This window comes from Sarcophilus harrisii, chromosome 2 (genome assembly GCF_902635505.1).
Source record: "Sarcophilus harrisii chromosome 2, mSarHar1.11, whole genome shotgun sequence".
Classification (NCBI taxonomy): domain Eukaryota; kingdom Metazoa; phylum Chordata; class Mammalia; order Dasyuromorphia; family Dasyuridae; genus Sarcophilus; species Sarcophilus harrisii.
In genome coordinates this window covers 117,008,097-117,030,948 of record NC_045427.1, presented here as the reverse complement: position 1 = coordinate 117,030,948, position 22,852 = coordinate 117,008,097, and the positions used below count along the sequence as shown (strand labels likewise).

The 22,852-nt window shown below is 36.8% G+C and overlaps 1 protein-coding gene across 4 annotated transcripts in view; it reads left to right on the top strand.

Moving 5' to 3' along the window:
- The window catches only part of ADD2 (adducin 2), a 171,154-nt gene that overhangs the window by 104,173 nt on the left and 44,129 nt on the right, over positions 1-22,852 (top strand). For all 4 annotated transcript variants that reach the window (XM_003757960.4, XM_031950664.1, XM_031950662.1 and 1 more), the window contains 5 exons: positions 378-529; positions 1,075-1,155; positions 8,127-8,276; positions 10,266-10,409; positions 13,750-13,848. In XM_003757960.4, coding sequence (XP_003758008.1) covers positions 378-529; positions 1,075-1,155; positions 8,127-8,276; positions 10,266-10,409; positions 13,750-13,848 — 626 coding nt within the window. The remainder of the gene's footprint in view (positions 1-377; positions 530-1,074; positions 1,156-8,126; positions 8,277-10,265; positions 10,410-13,749; positions 13,849-22,852) is intronic.

The following is a 22,852-nucleotide window of genomic DNA, read 5'->3' as shown; positions in this document are numbered from 1 at the left end:
CACAAAGTTCTAGATGAAGACTGGCCTTCAAGCCCAGAGAACCTCATTTCAAGTGCTATCTCTGATTCAGGCTGGGTCTATGATTTGGGGAAAGTTGTTTAACTTGTCAGTTCTCAAGTCTAGGCACTTAGTTGAGGAAATTGTCCTGACCTGCATTGGTAAAGGGAGTTCCCTCATCAAGGATTTCCCTGTTCCAATAAAATCACAGGTCCTATTCCTATTCCGTTGCTTATAACCCATGTTAAAATCTCTACTGTTGGAGTATTATGAAGAGTTTTGACCCTGTGAAGATCAGGGAAAGAGAAAAGACTCCAATGGCCAGGCTGCCATATCCTGGGGTATCAGCTCTGCTCCCCCACTCCCCTGCCCCTCCATAGATCTCTCCATGATGACCCCCATCAACGACCTCCACAGCGCTGACTTGCCAAACTTGGCCAAAGGGGAACGACTCATGCGTTGCAAGATTGGCAGTGTCTACCGACTCTTAGACCTATATGGATGGGCCCAACTGAGCGACACTTACGTCACGGTGAGGAGAAAGGGGGGTATATGTTGTGGGAAAGCAAGTGGGGCTGGTGTGGGAAGCCAAATAATACCTCAACAAGTCCCACCCACCTAGAGAGACTCCAATGCTTGGCTATGCTGCAGGGTATCAATGAACATGGTTTTTGGCCGTCTGTGAATTCTATCCATTATGAACATCCAGAGCAGAGGCAATCAATGGGCAATACTTCTTGTGAGAGCTGTTTTATCCTCAGCTCTGCCCTTGATCCACTAATTGAGCCCTTTCCTTTCTCTGTGCCTAGATTTCCATAGTTCCAGAGAAAGAGAAAACCTTTTCTACCTTTCACTTCTCTCCTGAGAAAATACAGAAAATGAAGTTATTTGAGATGCCAAGTGTTAAGTGTTGGGAGCAGGAGAGAAAGGTATTGGGAAAATACCCAGAGAAACTTATAAGTTCAAAAATACTGAATATAAAACTTCAGGAGGGAGCAAAGAATGGAGTGTCCATGGGAACATACCAGTTAGTCCTAAACCAGGGTTTTCCCTTAAACTTCTGTGTCTGTCCTTCAGCTGAGAGTCAGCAAAGAGCAGGATCACTTCCTGATTAGTCCCAAAGGCCTCTCCTGCAGTGAAGTTACAGCTTCCAGTCTGGTGAGTACTATTCAATCTTTTTACAATCTCTCCTCTCACTATCAGTTGTTATTAAAAAAAAACCCACTTAAATATTACTCCCACATTAGCAATTATTCTGCTCCTCTAAATCAACATATACCTATAACTTCCCTTTTAATCTAGTGTCTCTAATTCCTCAAGAAATTATTGCATCAGTCTGTTGCTTGACTCAAGTCTCTCTCCACTCCAGTCCATCTTCTGCTCAGTAATTAGATCTTTCCAAAATACAGATCGGATAATAATATCCCTATTCAATAAACTCCAGTGGCCCCTATTGTCTAAAGAATCAGATATAAAATTGCCTGTTTGACTTTCAAAGTCCTTCATAAATTGGCCCCTTTCTAACTTTCCAGTCTTCTTATACCTTAGACCCATGTGTTCTATAATCCAATGACAAAGGTCTTCTTCACTATTTTTATCACATCTCCCTCTCCTAACTAGACATTTTTACTGGCTGACCACCAAACCTAAAATATTCTTTATCCTCTTGACTTTCATAGATGCCTTCAAGTCCCAGCTAAACATTCTGCTTTATAAAGGAAACTTTTTCCAGTCCTCTTTAATCTTAGTGCCTTCCCAGAGACTATCCCCAATTTATCATATATGGAATATATTATAAAGATAAGTTGTATATATGTGTATATAGATATATCTAAATATGTGTGTATATATTTATATATCCATATATGTACATATATATATTGTTTGTATATAGGTATTTGCATGTTGTCTCTACCATTGGACTATGAATTCTGTGAGAGCAGGGATTATTTTATTGTCTTTCTTTGTATCTCCAGCACTTTGCACAGTGTCTGGAACATAGTTGGCACTTAATAAATACTACTTGACTGACTGACATAGGGGACCATGATCAGAAACTAAGGTAAGATTTCAGGGATCTGGACTACTTTGAAATCATCAAATTATTCAAATTAGAAGAGACCATAAAGATCTTCTTGCCCAACTGACTTGTTTTTCAGATGTGGAAACTGAGGCCAGGAATGTAACTTGTCCTGGAATCCCTAGATTTCTATAAGACTCAACTCAAGCAGCATCTTTTATATAAAACCTTTCCTATCCTTCTAGCTGCCAATGCCATATATTCCCCATACCTAGTACCTATTTTGTAAGTACATATATTACATATTGTGGGTGTGTGACGATTGAGAGAGAGAGAGAGAGATTCAGAAAGACACAGAGAGAGGGAAAGAGATACAAGGAAGGGAGGGAGACAAAGGGAGACAAAGAGGGAGAGAGAGAGAGAGAGAAGGGTAGAAATAAAAGGAGAGAGGAAGAAAGGGAAGGAATGAAAGAGAGAGAAGAAGAGTGCATGTATGAAAACACTCAAATTATGTCTTTCCTGAGGGAATACAAACTCTTTAAGGGAAAGGGAGTATTTTACTTTTAGCTTTGAAATTCCAGATCAGAGAGGGAAGAGGCAGGAAGAATATTATTGCAATACAGCTCTCATCTGGAAATCACTCCTCCTTTATGATTAACTCACTTTCAAAATTTTGGCAGAATCAGAATTCCTCCAGGAAATTCAATTCAAATCAACATTTATTAAGCACTTACTATGTGTTGAGGGAAATATGGCTAGACAATACTGTCTAATGGAAAAAAACTGAAGATTTTAATGGACTACAATCTCAATATAAGCTAACATCATTATGCGACAGCCAATTTAAAAAAAAAAAAAAGGAAATGGAAATTAGATCTTGAGCAACAATAATAGCTTTATAAACACCGGAGGTAATAGATTCCCTTGGCTGTCAAAGGCTACACTTAATGAACTTATCCTTATACAACTGTATCGCAATCCTTTCTTGGACTTTTGAAGTAACAATTTTAAAATTTTTGATACATCATGGAAAAGGTCACCATGTAAGCCCAAGGCACTATTATTACTGTTTCATATTAATTTTGACAATGTATCTAATTCTTGGAAATGGTGGTTAACTGTCATTCTCGGTATTCTTTGTCCTTTTTTTCACTATTCCACTTTTCCCTATAATTGAATGCCTTTTTACATTTCCCCCATTCCAAGGGTTTCCATTTTTAAGGAATCCAACATATAGGTCCTTCCATCTTTTGGGATTATTGAAGCAATAATCTGACAGTTATTTTCATTTTATAAAAATCAGCATTTCAGTTATATCATCTTGGAGGAAGGCTTGAAGGAATGAAAGCTTCAGGGCTCTGTCTTATTCCCCATTTTTATGAATGGCATGGATAAAGACAGATCAAATGCTTATCAAAGCTGCAAATGACAAAAGTTGTCAGGAATAGATATTAGATGATAGAATTAGGATGTGGTATTTCAGATAGCTAGAATAATGAATCAAGTCTAGCTAGATGAAACTTAATTAAGGGCAAGTATAAAAATTCTTCATGTCAATTAAAACAGTTAAGTTCAGAAATGTAGGTTAGATAAGGTGCCAGTGAAAAAAGTCTTATGGTCTTAGTGGATGGCAAAATTAACATGAGCCAATAATATCATATGTCAGCCCCAAAAGATGATAAGTTATACTGATTGAAATACCACATTTCTAGTATTGTGCTCAGTTCTGGACAGTCCAGTTTAACAAGCTAGAGGATCAACTAGGATCAACTACCCATCTAAAGGAGAGAAACCAGGATGCTGAATAGCCTGAAAATCATAGTGATATTTAGTCTAGAAGATGGAAAGATTTCAGGAGTCATATTTATTGTCTTCAAATTGTTGAAGTTTGCCTCCAGGAAGAGAAATTAAGAATATTTTTGAAAGACAGAACTGTGATCTGTAAGTAAAGATAAAAGAAAGACAAGTTGTGACTCAGTCTGAAAAAGACCTTTCCAGTATTAGAACTATCTTATATTGGAATGGGCTGACTTCCGAGGTAGTGTGTCCTCCATCACTAAAAGTATACAAGAAGAGATTGAATATCCATATGATAAGAGATGTATAGAGAATGATGAATCAGGTTGAATTAAATAATCTATCATCATCAGGGCAGCTATATGACATAGTGGATATAACACTGGGACTGGAGTCAGGAGGACTGAATGTGACCCTGATTTGCCTCAGTTTCCTGATCTGTAAATTGAAGTGGAGAAGGAAATGGTAAACCACTCTAGTATCTTTGCCATGAAAAACCAAAATAGAGTCACATGGAGTAAGACACTGCTGGAACAACAATAATAACCAAAAAAAATTTGTCAAATCAGACTTTAAGAGTTGAAAGAACCTTTAGGCATCTCCTAATCTAATCTCATTTTACTGATAAGGAAACAGAGGCTCAGAGGAATATTTTTGTTGTTTTTGGTTTCATTCATTGACAGCCTGACAAGAACATTGTTGTTTATACAATACAGAGTTGGAAAGCTACACTTGATTACTGACACTAATCAAGTTAAATCAATTTAACAGGGACAACTTCATTATAAAAGAGCTTTGTTCCTAGATGTTTAGATAATTGACTTACCATTGTACTTTTTCTAATAACTTTACCTTGGCTTCTTCAGAGAGATACTGAATATTTTGCAAATATCCAATTATTTAGGCTCCTGAATATATTGACTTTTAAACTTTAAAAGTTTCCTATAAAGTTCTAGGAAAAATGGAATTTTGCAAAAATGGTAATTTTCTCTAAATACTTAGGAGTTCACAGGACTTATAGCTAGATGAGATCCTAGAGGTCATCTAGTCCAGCCCCTCATTTTGCAGATTATTGAAGATCAAGAAACCTACTCAAATCCACAAAAGTATTACAATCCAGAGCCAGAGTGCAAACCCAGGCCTTCTTTCTAACAATACACACAGAGATCCTACACCTGCCCACCAGAAACAATTGGAACTTCGTGTCACTTTCCCAAACATCAGGGTCTCTCTGTGTCCTTTTTCCTTTGGATACGCATGTCATTTGTTCAACTAAGTATCAGGAGAAAGAGGCAAAATCTGAAATCAGCAAGTATTCCATATTAAGAAAGGTAATAAAAATTTGATTCTTAAAACCCACACTAATGGAGTCTGGTTCAGCCTAGTTTGCCCTATTCCCAGAGATTCATCATATTGGCACCACATTTAGTGAACAATTAATTTAGCTTTAGCCCTGTTGTAGCTCAGAACTCTGAGCTGAAGTGGTCCATCAAGTCTCAGCATACTCCTAGGAAGGACTATCAGACCACATCATTATTTTTGGCAAGTATGTTGTTTTTAAAAGAAAAATATCTGTGAATATCTTTAAAGAAAAATTTTAAACGGGTTCATTCAACTATCATTTAGTCATTAGCTTCTACCTAGCCAAAAAAAGAAGCATTTATTTAGTACCTACTATGAGCAAGGCTCGTGTTAAGCACTGGCAACACAAATAAGACAAAAAAGAGTCCCTGATTGCAAAAACTCAGTCTTAGTGGAGGAAACGTACAAACAACTATGTACAAACAAAATATATACAGGACAAATTGGGGATGATCACATTGGGAAAGTACTAAGATTAAAGAAAGTCAAAAAACAGTAGGTGGAGATAAAGATGGAGAGTATTCCAGGCATAGGGGACAGAGAGTGAAAACCTCTATGTTCAGAGATGGAATATGTTATGAGGAGAGCAACAAGAAGGTCTATGTCAATTAATCACAGAGGATGTGTAAGAAGACTAGAAAGATAGGAAGGGGCCAGATTAGCAAAGGCTTTAAAAGCCAGAGGATTGCATATTTGATCCTGGAAATAATGGGGAGCTCCTGGAGTTTACTGAATAGAATAGTAACATGATCAGACCTGTGTTTTAGAAAGATTTATTTGACAGCCAAATGGAAGATGCACTGGAGTAGAGAAAGACTTAAATTTGAGTCATCAGGATAATACAATAATGTAGAGGTGAGGTAATAAAGGTAGTAGCAGTGTCAGAGAAGAGAAGGGAACAGATCTATACAAGCCATGTTAGTTACAAAGGTAGAAATAATGATTTGACAACTGATTTGCTATGGGGAATGAGAGTGAGTCAGGAAGTTTGGTGGTGCCCTCAACAATAACAGGAAAATTAGCAAGAGGGAAGGTTTGATTAAAAAGATAGTGAATTCAGCTTTGCATATGTTGAGTTTTAGATGTCTACAAGACATCCAAGATGTAGAGTCCAAGAGGCAATTATAGATACAAGCCTAGAAGTCAGGAAAAAAGCTTAAGACTAGGTAAACAGATCTTGAGACATCTGCATAGACATGATAATTGAATCCACGGTTGATTTCCCAGACTGAAGTCTTTCTCTTTTCCAGACCAAACTGAAAAATGCATTCTCACATCTATAGTCCAAACTAAGACAAAAAACCTTTGAGTGCAGCTCAGTTCTAATCCAACACCATGGTTAGCAGTTTAGGAAAGGAGATGCTATGAGTTAATAAACTTTCCTATCACATAAACACAAAGGGCATTGTGTTTCACTGTCTGAATCATGAACACCTCTTGCCACTAAACAGCCGGGTTAAGATTCTGTGATGTTGCTTTTCTGTCCAGACTGAACAGTCTGTAAAGGTTGCCAGAGAAGTACTGAACACTAAAAGAAAACATGGATTCTTTCAAGTCCAAATTCATATATAAATAGGAGGAGAGACGTTGTCTTGGGCAGCGATAGTGCTGTAGCATCCACGCTCAGAATTTCAATCTTGATAGGAAATAGGGGATAAGGTGTAGCATAGGGACAGCCATTTATTTTTATGGATATTTCTTTCCATTCTTCCTTTTTCTGTTTCACCTTTTGTGTTTCTCATTTCTAATTTCTTGAACAATTTAAGATCTCAAGATCATCCATTTGGAAGCAGAAGAGCTCTTTGAGGCCAATTTTTCTGATTTTACAAATGTGGAAAGTGAACTCATGAAAGGTTAAATGATTTTCCCATAGTCACACAGGATATCAGTGACAGAAATAGGATCTGAATTCAGGTTCTCTAATTCCAAATTTACTGTTCTTTTCACTATACAGTAGTAATTCTTAGGTGACTTCTGAGGTGGAGCTCTCCTTCAAGCATACTTATATAGAATTTTGGGAAATGTTTCCAAAAGAATGTGACCTAATCCCAAAGAAAGGACTTGGTACATTATAGAACTTGGTACCATCTTTCACCTATAATGTTTTAAGGTTTACAAAGTACTTTCCTTATAACTCTGAAATAAAGAAATGAAAAAACAAATAAACAAACATTGAAAGACCTAAAGTGACATTACAACATAGAGACACAAAGGGACTCAAACCAATATGCTTTACATTCTTAGGATCTGTGATTTTCCCTGAGTATGTATCCTTTGACCAAAGTAGATTTTAACCCATCCATATTTTAGTAGAACTAGTCTTCACATAATTCATTACCTAACAGCTAAACTCTTGATGATGAGCATCTTCATAACTAATCCTCAGATTGTCCACTATGTACTAGGAATTGTGGTAGGGATGGGAATTATGAAAACAAAAGAAATGAAACTGGTGTTGCTCCCATCAGGAGAGATACCATATACCTATCTAATATAGATATTATGTAATATGTACCTATGAAAATAGGTAAATATATACTGAAGAACTATAAAGTAGATATGGTAGGGAAGAATAGCACCATAGTTGGAGGGGATCCAGAAAGGCTTCATGTAGAAAGGGATTGCTGCTTTGAGTTTTAAAGAAGATGAGAATTTCTTTGTAATGATGAAGAGGAAGCTTATTATACATATAGGGAACAACCAATACAAAGAAGATGGTGGGTCATTGTACTCCGTGCTCTGTTATTAGGCCCCATTAGAACCTTTTCTGTATTAGTAAGACCTGCCCAAGTCTCCCCCCTGGAAGAATTTTTAAGAAATCAGGATCACTTTCACACAATAAGGAGACATTGAGATAGGACAAGAATTCATCAAGAGTGTTTATACCCATATGTGTGGTTGTGAGCCCTGAGAGAAAAGTCTCCCTTTTCTGCTTTGCCCAATTCTTCAGATCAAAGTGAATATCCTTGGTGAAGTGGTGGAGAAGGGCACCAGCAGCTTCCCCGTGGATCCCACTGGCTTCAGTCTGCATTCAGCCATTTACGCAGCCAGGCCCGACGTGAGATGCATCATCCATCTGCACACCCCAGCCACAGCAGCGGTAAGTGATTCACCTACATAGCCTATCCACTAATCACCATCTCCTTGCTCTACAATTCTTTCTAGGAGGCAGCAGTCTCATTTGTTCCACAAAGTAACAGATTCATCCTTTAAAATAGTGCTGGCCATTGCCAGAATGGAGACCCCAGAGAGATTTCCTAATACTTATTTGCCAGAAAAACCAGGCTAGACAGGTTGTAGGTCCATTCACTCAGTATGTGCTATGAGGGAGTGTTCATGGTCCTTGGCCACCAGACCTATTTTCACTGCCCAAGCCAAGGTTTATAGGTTCAGGAACAAACAGAATTCCCAAAATGTGCCAGTCAGACAAACATTTATTAAGCCCCTGCTCTATGTCAGGCATTGTGTTGGGGAAATAAGGAAAGTCTAAAATATTATGTTTGCCCTCAAGGAATTAACAGTTTAGCATGATTCCTTATTCCCTAAATTGAAATGCAGAGAAAATAAAGAATTAAAATGGTATCTTGTCCTCTCTCCAACTATGATCAAATCTATCAGTGGATCAAAAAACATTTGTCAAATATCAACAATATTCTTCCTTGAATTATATGACACACTTACTCCCCTTAAGAAGTTTACAATGATCTTGCCTATGCCCCAGTACCTTCAACTTCCATTTATGTATTAGTAGGACCCTTATCCCTATCATACAAACCTGACACTTTAGCATTATCCTGTTCATCCTTCCAGTACAGTATAAGCTGCTTGAGAAAAGAAATTGTTTTAATTTTTTTTCTTTGTATTTCTAGCACCTAGCATATTGCTTTCTATATGGGCTAAGGATAGGAATTGGACTTGTGTTTTTATTGGTACAGAGAACTCCTAGTGGGGAATTTTCTCTACCATTTGAAGGTCATTGCCTTCTCTACAATTTATTTATAATTTAGAGAGTGACATTTCTTAGAGTCAATTAACCAGGATGAGTGATAGGCAGACTAGAAAGCTTGAATATAAGATATATTTACTCATTTTTATAAAATCCATTGGATTGGATTGTCTTGAATTTAATTACTACTTAGTAAAGGGGAGAAATCTAATTTTCAATGAAACAGTAGAATCCTGGCTGTACCTACCTTCCCACACACTGTTTTGAGATTAGAATGAAAAGGATGGGAGAGAAAAAAAGAAGGGAAGAGAAGAGATGTACTCTGAAGTGGATAGCACCTTCTCTGAAGTAAGAAAGTGAAATTAAAGCTGTCAAAAGGAATACGAGTTTCCCTTCCTCAAGCAATATGCTTTCACCCAGTAAAGATATGCTGTCTCTCCTTATCAGAACTCAGTTCTGGGGGGTGAGGAATGAGGCCATTTGTCTCATGGAAAAAGAATACTCTACAAGATCAGCCATAAGGTTTCCTAGATGTTCTGAATGGAACTCACTATAGGGGTAATTAATAGCAATGGCAAGTGTCTAGCACCCGTTCCTTATCTAACTAACTTTGTCAAAATATGAGCCTTCTGAGTCAATATGCATGTTATAAATGCATCAAGACACAAGATTAATACTCATATTATAACTTCCCCACATTACAATGAAAGGAAGGAGCAATATTTTTAAAAAAAAACATGAAGATAAGCTTTAACAGCATCCCTCCTTTTTGCCCTCTCTTACCTTTTCTTGCTATCCTGTCTTTCTTTCTTCCCTTTCATTCGTTTCTTCCCTTCTCCCATCCCCTTCTCTCTTCCCTCTTATCTTCTCTCCCTTAATCTATCCTCTTTCTTATCATCATACCTTCCTCTTTCCTTCTCACCAGTTTCTCTGTTTTGTGCATGTTTGTACATAAAAATTTGTTTATTTTCAATGTCAAATCCAAGTGTCTAAATTTTGTTACCACAGCTTGTTGAGGGAGCATCAGACCAGAAAAAGGCAATTTTGGTATTTTCCAGGCCCTTGTTCATCATACTAGAAGCAAGGTAAAAAGACAAATATTATAGCACACAGGATGGTGACCCTTTCTTATTGTCTCTAAAGGTGTCAGCCATGAAGTGGGGCCTCCTACCTATCTCTCATGATGCACTGTTGGTAGGGGACATGGTATACTATGACTTCAATGGAGAAATGGAAGAGGAAGCTGATCGGATCAATCTGCAGAAGTGCCTTGGACCCACCTGCAAGGTTTGATTTGGGGTTACAAGCAGAAGTCTCTAGAGCAGTGCTCTAGGTGGGATTGTACTTTAATGGTGGTAATAAGTGGGGTGATGATAAGCCAAGTGAGAAAAGAGTCCTACACTGGAAATCAAGATTAGTAGCTCCTAATCTTAGCTCTAATCAAATGCCTAACTGTGTATCCTTGGACAGCCAAGGCTTGCCTATTGGTAAACTGGTAATGAATATTATAAAATATTCTTTGAACAACCTGAAGAATTATCATGGAATCTCAAAGTTTGAAAAGTTAGCTGGTCCAATTCCAAGTCAGATGAATGAATATCCCTCTTTCAAAATCTTTGACAAGAGGCTATAAAACTCTCTGCATGAACATGTCCATTGACAAGAACTCATTATCTCACCAATATGACTCTATTAACCATTATGACCTTAATTGCATCTCTTCTTTGATTAAGATCCTTTCCAATTCTAAATCTTATGGCTGATGGCAGACATGTCATTTCAGAAGTTAGAAAATTCTGTATATTATGGTTATGATTAATAATAATATTAATAATAGTAACTAGCATTTTTAGTACTTTAAGATTCCAAGATTTTTTATAAACTTTTATGTCATTTCATCCTAAAATTTGTTTTTTTTTTTTGGAGATTCGTTGTTGTTATTGTTATACTATTATTATTCTCATTTTGTTATTGTTCAGTCACTTTCAGCTGTGTTTGACTCTTCATGATTTCCCTTTGGGGTTTTCTTGGCAAAGATACTGGAATGATTTGCTGTTTCCTTCTTGAACTCATTTTACAGGGGAGGAAATTGAGGCAACAGTGACTTTCCCAGGCTCACACAGCTGATAAGTGTCTGAGGATGCATTTGAACTCATGAAGATGAGTTTTCCTGATTTCAAACCCAATCTATGTTCTCTGGCACTAGCTGCCCTCTTCCTAATTTTATAGATAAGGAAACTGAAGCAAACAAAGATAAAGTGATTTATTCAAGATCACACAGCTAGTAGTATCTGAGGCCAAATTTGAACTTCTTAATCCAGATTCAATGCTCTATCTACAGCACTAACCTAGTTCATTCAAGATATTGAGTCAATATCTTCCACTTTGTATCTTTTATTCTTTGCTCTGCTGGGCCAAATAGAAAAATCTTTCTCTTCCACATAACAGCTGTTCAGAACTTCAGAAACTGAAGAATGTTATAAAGACAATGGCTCCATTGTAGAGGTTTTGTGTGGTGCTTTTTTTGTTTTTTTTGTTTTTTTACATATAATAAAACCTATGGCTTAGAGTTGTGAGCTCTTCGAGGCAGGTCAGGAAAAATGGCACCAATACAGAGGAATTTGAGAGGGGTCTGTCCACATCACCTTCTCTCACAAATCTATAAGCTTTTCATGTTCTCAAGTTACTGAATTGAGAATAAGTAAAAGAAAAAATTAGCTTACTACAATGACAAGAACACTTACTCCGAAGCAGAAATATTCAGCCCCTCAGTGATCAATATATTGGAATGTTGTTGACAGTGAAGAAAAAGAGATTATAATCTATCCCATTATATAATGGAAAGAGGGATGTGAAAATCTCTGCCTGATCTCATGACGAATGAAGAGCTCTAAAGAGGTCATAGATCATAGGCATATTGAAGGAAATTTACCAAGGAAAGAGATTATAGGTAAGTTATGTAGCAAGGATGATAGACCTTAGATGGATTGGAGAATTTATAAACTAATTCCCACAGGTCTACAAACTGCCAAAGAAAAAGCTTAAATCCCGGTAGGTCTGGTTGTTTGGGAAGTTATGGAAAGAATAGGCTTTGGAAACTTTACAAATGTCAACCATTTATAATTAATATAAATGGCAACTTAAAATTAATTCTTATATCTAGTGAATCTGTACCCACTGAGCAACAGTACATTTGAATGCCTAAGTGAATATTATAAAATAGGACAGCACTGAAGTGCTCTGAGATTTTGCAAGAAGGGGACATTCATAATTACATGCCTTTGAAGATCAGAAGGCATCAATTTTTTGACATCAGAGAGGAGAAAGGCAGACTCTTGCCAGAAGGAGAAAGTGAAGGTATGTGCTTCAGCCCAGGAATGAATTCCTGCACAGACAAACCATTAAAACTGACAGAGATTCTAGACTGATGTTAATTTTTACATGGATTCACAAAATTAGGGTTAAGATTTAGAATTGGAAAGTCTCTGAAACTTCAGAGATCATCCACATCAATCCTTCCTTTTGCAGATGAAGGGACTAAGGAAACTTTTCCTAGATCATCCAGGTATTAGGCAGGATCAAATTCAAAATCTGAGAATCAAATTCAAACCCTCAGGTTTCAAATTCTGTTTTCTTTCTACTAACTACTTTGAGAAAACCATGCAAGAGAAATTTAGGCACTTAAAAAAAAGTATTTATTTTTTTTGCTGAGGCAGTTGTGGTTAAATGACTTGCCCAGGGTCACACAGCTAGGACGTGTTAAGTGTCTGAGACCAGATTTGAACCCAGGTCTTCCTGACTTCAGGGCTGGTGCTTTATCCACTGTACCACCTAGCTGCCCCAAAGAAGCACCTTCTTGAAACATGTCCATCTCTAGTCTTCCTTTCCACTTCTGTCTTTCCTCTTCATTCTTCCTTGAATCTTGATCTTTTGCTACCCCAGATGCACAATCCATATTATCTATGTTGAACAAATAGAGTTTCATGCTGCCAGTGTTAACAGTGACAATGTATATGATCATTTTGAATCCTAGAGCTTAGGTATCATCTATTTTATCATTCTTCCCCACCCCCCTTTTATAGATGAAAAAATTTAAGCAGTGTGCTTTCGCCCAATAAAGATATGCTATCTGTGCACTCACTTCTGGAGGTGAGAAATGATATTTGTCTCTCAGGAAGACCAGTAGGAAGGTCCCAAAGAGTTTAAGAGACTTGACCATAGTTGCACAACTAGTTAAGGGCAGAGCAAAGACTAGAGCACAGATGCTCTCATTTACAATTCTTTCCACTATAACATATGTGATTTCCCCCCAAAATTGGTTTTTAAACCCAGCAGGCTTACAAAGTCCAAAGCCTCAGGCACCATTCAGAGAAACCTAAGACATTAACCTTTGTTGTAGAGAGACATTTTTTTTTTGTTAAGTTTAAGGTTTTTAAAGGAAACCTTATTGTGGATAAAGAAGCTTTGGGTCAAGATAATGTAGAAACAAAAGAACAAAAGTGATTTGAGACTTTGCAGTGGGAAAGAAAAGAAACCAATAAAAAATTTTAAAATAAGATTTTGTTTTTTTTTCTTACAATGATTGTTGAGGAATTTGTGATTTTAATTGTGTTATAATCTCCTGCAGATCCTGGTGCTAAGAAATCATGGAGTGGTCGCTTTGGGTGATACTGTTGAGGAAGCATTTTATAAGATCTTCCACCTACAGGCAGCCTGTGAGATACAGGTAAATGAATGTCCCCCTAGAGCTGGGCCCTGGGAGTGGGTTATAATTGCTTCTGTTCTGCCAAGACCAGAAACTCTTATATTCAGAATATTGCCATGAGACAAATACAAATGGAGGCAATGGCTCCAGAGCAATATTAAAATTCATGTTATTTGGGAAGATATCTAGTATTTTATCAATCAATCAGTTAACAATATATATTATGTACTAGAAACTGCTAGGCACTAGGAATACAATGACAAAAATGACACCATCTCTCCTTTCAGAGAGCTTACAGTCTATTAGAGGAGATAATATATTTGTGCGTGTATATTATATGTGTATGTATATATATGTGTGTGTGTGTTTGCAAATAAATATATTCAGAATATGTGCAAAATAAATAAAAGATGGTTTAGGGAGAGAAGGAACTAAAAGCTGGGGGAAATCAAAGGAAGAGGGGGAAAATGATAATAAGCATTTATATGGTGCCAAAAATGTGCCAGGCACTGTGCTAAGTGTGTTACAAATCTTCTCTCATTTGATCCTCACACCAACTTTGCAAGATAGGTGCTATTATATTTTCATTTTACAGTTGAGCAAACTAAGACAAACTTATTTATTCAGTGTCTGAAGATAGATTTGAATTCAATTCTTTCTGATTCCAAGCGTCAATACACTATCCATTGTGCCACCTTCTTGCCCAAGAAAGGCTCCTTGCAGAGTGTCCAGTACTTGAGCTAAGTCTTGAAGGAAACAGGATTCTATAGGGGAGGTGAGAATGAACATGAAAAAGAAACTACACAATAGCACAGAAATGGAGTGTGTTATGTGAGGAACAGCAAGAAGTCCTCTTTGGCTGAACGATCAAGTTCAGTGTAGTAGAAAGAAGAAAGCTGTTGTTTTATTTTTCAGTCATGTCAGACTCAACATAATCCCATAGACTTCTATGAGGTGTTCTTGGCAAAGAGACCGGAATGGTTGCCATTTCTTTCTTCACTGTGTCCCCATTTTATAGATGAGGAACTGAGGCAAATATAAGTGACTTGCCCAGAGTCACCCACCCTGTATAAATGTCTAAGGCCAGATCTGAACTCAGTTTTTCCTGATTCCAAGCCTGGTACTCTATCTACTATACCACTTAGCTGCCCCATATGACAAGTACAAATCCTGTGACATTGAGCATGTCATTTTTGTTTTGCTCAGCCTTCTGATCTCCTAAATGAAGAGTTTAGATAAGATGAATGAACTCTGAGGTTCCTTCCAGTCCTAAGATTCTATAATTCTGAGGGGATAATGAATCACTGAGGAAATAGAGGTAGTTATTTTGTATGACTTTCATTATCACATTAACTAGGTTCTCTTTATCGAATTAGCTGTCAGCATATTCTCTCAAGAAACTTTCTGTGATAATCATGATAATTCATATTTATATGGTATTTTACATTTTACAAAGTATATTTTTACAACATGTTTCATTTTAAAGATAAGGAAACTAAGTCTCAATGTACTTTTTAAACCCTAAAGTTTTATAGAAATGTGAATAATAATTATTATTATGTCACCAGTTTAAATCTTCTACTTTTATGTCTATTACTCCATCTAGGACACTATAATGTAGATAAGGAAAAAAGTCCAGGAGCAGGACAAAGGCAGCAGGGTCAACCTGAAACACTTGGGAGGAGGGGAGAGATGGAGAGGCCCAGAAAGGACAAACAAGGAGGGCCAGACCAAAGAGTTCTTAGAGAAGAACTGGAGAAGAAAAAAAAACAATTGAAAGGACCATCAGTTTACAGGAGAAAGGGGAGGGGGAAAGAGGAGGAGAAAAGAAAGGGTGGGAGAAAAAGGGGAGGAGGGAGGGATAATAGGAGAAAAGAGAAAAGAGAAGGGAGGGAGAGAGAGCAAGGGGGGCAGGGAAGAAGGCAAAAGGAGAGAGAATAGCCCTGTGGAGAAAAAATGTCTGTGTATGAATGAGATAGGATTCAAAATGGGTTAAAAAACGGACAAGTGATTGGAGAAGGCAATAGTCTGAACCTGTCTTTGGAGACAATTTCTTGAGCTCTTTGTCAGAAGTCGTTCTAATGGCCTGTTGCCCTCTCCTGGTAAGTTCTGACATAGCAGCTCGAGTCAGAAATCAAATCCTTCCTACTCTGGCTTTTCCAAATGCAGGCAGTACTCTCCCCGCTGGACAAAAATTTGCATTGCTTTTCCATTTTCCTGATTCAAATGCCTGTTGCTCTGATATATTATGATGAATAATCCATTAATGAAAGGCATATAAAAATGTTGTCACTAAATACATAAAAATAATGGGGAAATAGCTGTAAGAATTGTTAAAATAATTGGATACCCATCTATTAAGAACTTGCTATGTGCTCATTGAACTAAATACTAGAGAGATACTGCATTACATAAGATATACTCCCTGCTCTCATGGAGTTTGCTATTTAGTAGGGGGTAAAAGACACAAACTCAAAATGCCCCATCACAAATTACACTAGAGAGGTACAAAGTATTACATTAGATCTAAGGGGATGACACTATTGGAAGGATATTCTTTTGTAAGCACTAAAGCACTATATAAATGCTAAAGCATTAAACCTTCTTTATTATTGTTGTATTGGGGAGAAAAGAACAAAGCAAAGTCTGGATTAAATGGATTATTATTCATTTTGACATTAAAAAGCCAATGTGCTAATTATTTAATAACAATACTAATAGCTTATCTTTATACAGTACTTTAGAGTTTACAAAACAATGTCTTCCCAATAATCCTATGAGGAAGATGAAACAATTATCATCTCCATTTTATAAATGAGAGAATTGAGTCCAGGGGGCTGGCAGATCCCAGAATAAAAATTTAAGGTTTCTGACTCCCAGCCCAGCACTATTTCCACCACACTGTGCTAGTTTTAAAATATGGAAAGTTAACAATGAGATTACCATGCACTCTGAGTATCATTTGACATTCATGATTCAGCAGTTTTGGCAACAAAACAGAGACAACACTGGCTCCTGTAGGGGTCCCACCTCTCTGCCTCTGTGACCATATGAAACACGCCAATCCTGCTACAATCAATTTTAGTGGCTTGAAGTTATCAGAACATCACTCATCATTTCTCCTGAGGGCCATGTCTTGTTGCTTTAGGTCAGCCCAGGGCTAAAAGAAAGTGGGTCATTACCCAACAGTGGCTGGCAGCTTCCTGAGCCATCTGCAGGAAGGCAAAAAGAAACACAGGCAGTCCTTGCCTCCATCTGCCACCCAGGTCCATGAAGATTCAGAGAGTTGGGAGGGTAGTGCTGCTGCAAAAGGGTGGGCAGTTTTAATGTTCTTCATTCATTCATTATATATTTGTGTGTGTGTGTGCATATGTATATTTATATATATATATATTATATTTCTACTTTTCTATCTATTTAATCTATCTAGTGCCTACTCTGTACAAGGAATTATGATCCTTGCAGAAATACAAAAGAAAAATAAGATATAGTCTTTGCTCTCAAGAAGTTTCTAATCTAATAGTAAAGACATGGTCACAAATATTGAGAGGGAAAGGGAAGGAAGGAAAGAAGGAAGAAAAAGGAAGGAAGGAAGGAAAGAAGGAAGGAAGAAAGGAAGGAAGGAAGGAGAAAGGGAAGGAAGGAAGGAGGGAGGGAGGGAAGGAAGGAAGGAGGGAGAAAGGGAGGGAGGGAAGGAAGGAAAGAAGGAAAGAGGGAGGGAAGGAAGAGTTTAGCAACAAGATAAGAATTAGAGGAAACATAATTGTTTAATGTATTAAACATATTCTTGGCCCTAGGGGAAAGGACAAAGAGTGATAGTAGAAATTAAAAATGCAGATTTTGGTTTCATATAAGGAAAATCCTTCTTAGAAGTAAATTACAGCTATTCCCAAAATGGAATGGGCTGCCTCAAGAGATTGTGAGTTTTCTATCTCCAGAGACCTTCAAGCACAGTCTGATTGATTACCTGTTAAAGCAATAGAGAGGATTTCTGCCCAGGTAGGGATTGAACTACATTATCTTTGGATTTCCTTATAACTCTGAGATTCGGTGATTTGAGAAAAGAGAGCACTCTCAGCTGGGTAGGCATTAGGGAGGATTGTTCATAGAGAAGAGGACTTTTTTTTAACTTAATGTTATTTTTATTGACACTGTGTTTTTTTATATCATATTAACTTCTGAATACAAATTTTCCTTCTTTTTTATCCCAGTGAATTAAGATTTTAAAGAGATAAAAAATTCAGCAAAAAATAACCAACAAAGCAATTGTATCTGTCAGATATGCAATATTGTACAACTTTATCCTTCACTTATGTCCAGGAAGAAAGGAGATGAATTTTCTTTTTTTTTTTTTCTTTTTTTTTTTTTTTTTAATAGTAACTTTTTATTGACAGAATCCATGCCTGGGTAATTTTTTTTTTTTTACATTATCCCTTGCACTCACTTCTGTTCCGATTTTTCCCTCCCACCCTCCACCCCTTCCCCTAGATGGCAAGCAGTCCTATATATGTTGAATATGTCCTAGTGTATCCTAGATACAATGTGCAGATCCAAACGGTTTTCTTGTTGCACAGGGAGAATTGGATTCAGAAGGTAGAAGTAACCTGGGAAGAAAAACAAAAATGCAAACAGTTTACATTCATTTCTCAGTGTTTTTTTTTTTCCTTTGGGTGTAGCTGCTTCTGTCCATCATTGATCAATTGAAACTTAATTAGGTCTCTTTGTCAAAGAAATCCGCTTCCATCAAATTACATCTTCATACAGTATCGTTGTTGACGTATATAATGATCTCTTGGTTCTGCTCATTTCACTTAGCATCAGTTCATGTAATTCTCTCCAAGCTTCTCTGTATTCATCTTGCTGGTCATTTCTTACAGAACAATGATATTCCATAACATTCATATACCACAATTTACCCAACCATTCTCCAATTGATGGGCAGCCACTCAGTTTCCAGCTTCTAGCCACTACAAACAGGGCTGCCACAAACATTTTGGCACATACAGGTCCCTTTCCCTTCTTTAGTAGGAGATGAATTTTCTTATGTGTACTCTACATTTAGAAGTCAAGTCAAATAAATTTCTAATTGATAGCGATAGCAATATAAAGAAGTAAAGTTTTTTTAAAAAGCTGTTACTTAGAAGAGATTAAGTTCATCCATAGATTAGCACTGCCTGGGAGTCTGTTCACAGAGACAGCTTTGCTGTCTTTTTCTACTCTTTCTACTCTTGACAATTTCATATATTTAGGAAGAAGTGAAAGGGACAATTAGAGATCATATCATCTAACTTTCTCTTATTACAGACACTGAAATGAGGACAAAACAGGTTAAGTGACTTGTTTGTCAAACATTTGATTAGTGTAGAAGCTAGGAATTGAATCTTAAGTTTCCCAAATACTCTTTGTTCTCCTTGTTGCTATTCTCATCACAGCAGCATTATGAACTCCAGCAATGAGAAAATGACTGACAATATCCATTTTTACAGGTCTGTTTGCTAGTTAGGAAATGTTGACAATTCCAATGATACCACAATGGCTAGAAATATTTTTGGAACTCCTCTTCTGGAATTGTCTTAAGAGCTAGTGGATTGGTCGTACAAGAAAATCATCTTTAATGATCAAACTCGGGTCTATGATCTCATAAATCTGAATGTTTCTTCCACTAATGAAGATCACAGCCTGTTCTTCTTATATGCCCATCCTGTGTTGTGACTCCTATTTCTGTCTTTCCATAAGATCAACACAGAGGGTCTACCCAATGTTCTAAAGGTCTTTCTCTTTCCTAGAAGGGGATTTTTGTTCTTCTGTTTCATTCCCCATTCAATCTTCTTCAGGCTAACTCTTCCCCATTCTTTTAACTGATTATTGAATGACTTACACTTTGTATTTATATATGCCCTAGTGTACCTAGTGTAGTACCTGGCACATACTTTGTGCTTAATTGATTGCTGATTAATAGATGAGGCACTACTCTGCCAGATGACTTCTTTCTGCCCACTTTAAATCACCAAATAATACCTATAGATAGTAAAAGGTGTGCTGATAAATGTTTAACTGGAGGGGGGAGGAGAGTAAAGGAGAGGTAGAGAATATATATAGGACATATTTTATGTTTAATCTCCATTATTAACATTTTCTGCATTGGTTTTTAAGTCTAGTCAATCAACAAAACAATAGACCAAGTCCTGATTTATAGTATTTGATGATTCAGGATAAGTAAATGTTCACTCTGTAAATTTAACTATTATCTTTTGAGCCAGACTTTTGGGTGTGCTTGCAGGGGAAGGGCCCTCCAGAACATTTTCTTCCTTATGACTCAGGAGTATTTCTGTCTGATATTTCAACTGTCCAAAAGAATGAGAGTGGTTGGCCAAAAAAAGAAAGGAAGAAAAAAGGAGGCCCAGTAATGATCACTGACAATGCTGGTGTCTGTAATCAGCTGGATAATTTCAAACATGTTTAGGATTCTAGTAGGCAGAATATTACTTAAATCTTTATGCCTAGAAATAATATCCGTAAAGGATTTCTAATAATTTTCTTCAAAATTCCAAAGGTAATCAAATGAATGAGGTAGAACTAACTATATTCTGTGTAGCTCCAAAGGGTTAAAGTAGAAGCAAAGGGTAAAATTTATAAGGAAGTGAATTTTGACTCTGTTTGATCTGGCTGTAAATGGGCTGATTCATGAGATAATGAGGTCTCCAGCACTAGAATGTCCAAGGAAATGTGGATGACCATTGGTCAGGGATATCATTAAGATGATTTCTGAATTATGTAGGAAGTTGAACTAAATGAAATATAAGGGCTCTTGTAACATTAAGATTCTAGTACTCTTCACTATGAGCGTCTATGAACTAGCTTCTTGTTGACTCTGCTAATGAGTAGCCTCTGACAGGCACTCAGGGAAGCTAATAATGCAAGGCTAGCAATTGATATTCGGGAAATAAAACCTCTATTTGCGAAGGCTGGGTTGAAAAAGTGCAAGTCTGGTAAGCAGGGGATCTATTTTCCAGCTTTCACTTTGTTTTGCCAAGTAATATGAATGTCCCCATCCATTTTCTATAAAATATGTGATACCTTGGGGCAATCCCACTGATCTATGCTCCTTTTCTCTTGAAAAAGTACTCCTTGGGTCTATATTCAGTGAGCAACATAATGGAAAGAATACTGAGTTTGGAGTTGGGACATGGGTTCAAATGTTGGTTTTCTCATTTATTATCTTTATGATCTTTGAGCAAATCATTTAATCTCTTTGGGCCCTGGTTTCCTCCCTTGCAAAATAAGCAAGTTGGATTAAACAACCTCTAAACTCTTTTCTAATTATAAATAATCCACTCAAAACCATAGTTCATATTTCTCTGCCAAATATGTTTACTTTTATTAGAGGATACACAGGGTGGTTCCATCACAAATACAAGCACTATCAGTGGAAAGACTAGACTACCCTGGGGAATGTGCATGGAATACACACACATGAAGAACATGTGGTTTTGGCACGTGTATAGAGGATAACATATATGGCCAGGAAGAATCCTTGGAGGGACTATTCATGCCTATAATACTGCAAGAGCATAAATGTCTTCTGTCTTTGTGTCTCTACTTCTCTGTCTCTTCTTTCTCTTTCTCCCTTCTCTCCCTTTTGTTCTCTCTCATCTCCTCTCTTTCCCTTTTTCTCTCCTCTCTTCTTCTTTCAGTATGTTCTTCTGGCTATTTCTACTTACTATTGAGTCTGTATACTGAACATATGGTTTACTGGTATGTTAACAACTAGCTCTTATAAAGTGGTTCTTTGAAATTTAATCTGAATTATTAAATTTTTTTCCATCACTTTCTTAAGTCTGGGATAATTAAGGACTAATTTGCAGTCTTTGCCAAAACATCATTGCACATATTGAAATTTTTAACAATCTATTGTCTTAAACCAGAGCTGGCTCCAACACACCTCTGTCCCTCAACAGGAGTTTCCACCTGAAGAAGCACTCCTTCTCCATAAGTCATATTTACTGTCTCTCTTTTAACTTTGATTATTGAACCCACTATAGCTCTTTTAGTAAGAAAAGCATCCTCTTCAAAATCCAGTCTCAGGATTAGGACTTTCCCTGGAAAGGGGTTATATGACAGTTCCCATAGTCTTGCCTTCAACAACCAAACTCTATAAGAAAACAAACAGATAATTAGAGTTGGTAGCCATTTAAATTGTCCTTGAATCTACTTTCTCCAGTTAGCCTTGAAATAGAAAGTCTTTGTACCTCATTTAATCTCTTATTGCCAACTCATATCCCCTTCAAGTTATTTGAGTAAGCTTCCAACAAACCAAAATGGACTATATACTACTATATATATATAGTATATATAGTATATATTAAATATATACTATACTATATATACTATATAATATATACTATATATCTGAGGTATTGCAATTTTCCTTTGCCTCCTATCCATTGGTCCTCACAGACAAAGCAGGAAAGCAAGAACAAAAAAAAGGCAGATATCATTTCTGTGAAGCATCATTTCTCACTACAACTTCCTCCCCACCCCCCACCCCCCAAAAAAATTCCTTCCTATAATGAATATGTGACTAAAGTACTAAAACCTTCTGGGGATTGAGTCTCTGTGTAGTTTTGCCTCAATGAAAAATTTGCAATCCTTACAATTTTTTAATGTATCAAGATAATGAAGGGATGAAAATGAAGGGATCAGGAAGTAGTTTTTAAATTTTATTTGAGAAAACAGTAAGAAAAAAAAAAAAGAAAAACAGAAAAGGAATACAAAACAAAGCAAAACAAAAAAGAACATTGTCATGTGCCCAACAGGACACCAGGGAAGATTCAAAATATATAACAATTACCGAATCAAGAAAGTATATACATATATACATACATATATAAATATGTAGGAGAAATTATATTCATGAATGTCCATTTTTTCTTTACTTCCTTATAAATTGTTCTTTGGTTGTCTGCTGTGCATCTTATTTAGTTTATTCTTTCCCCCCTTCTTTTCATCCCCATCCAATCACCCT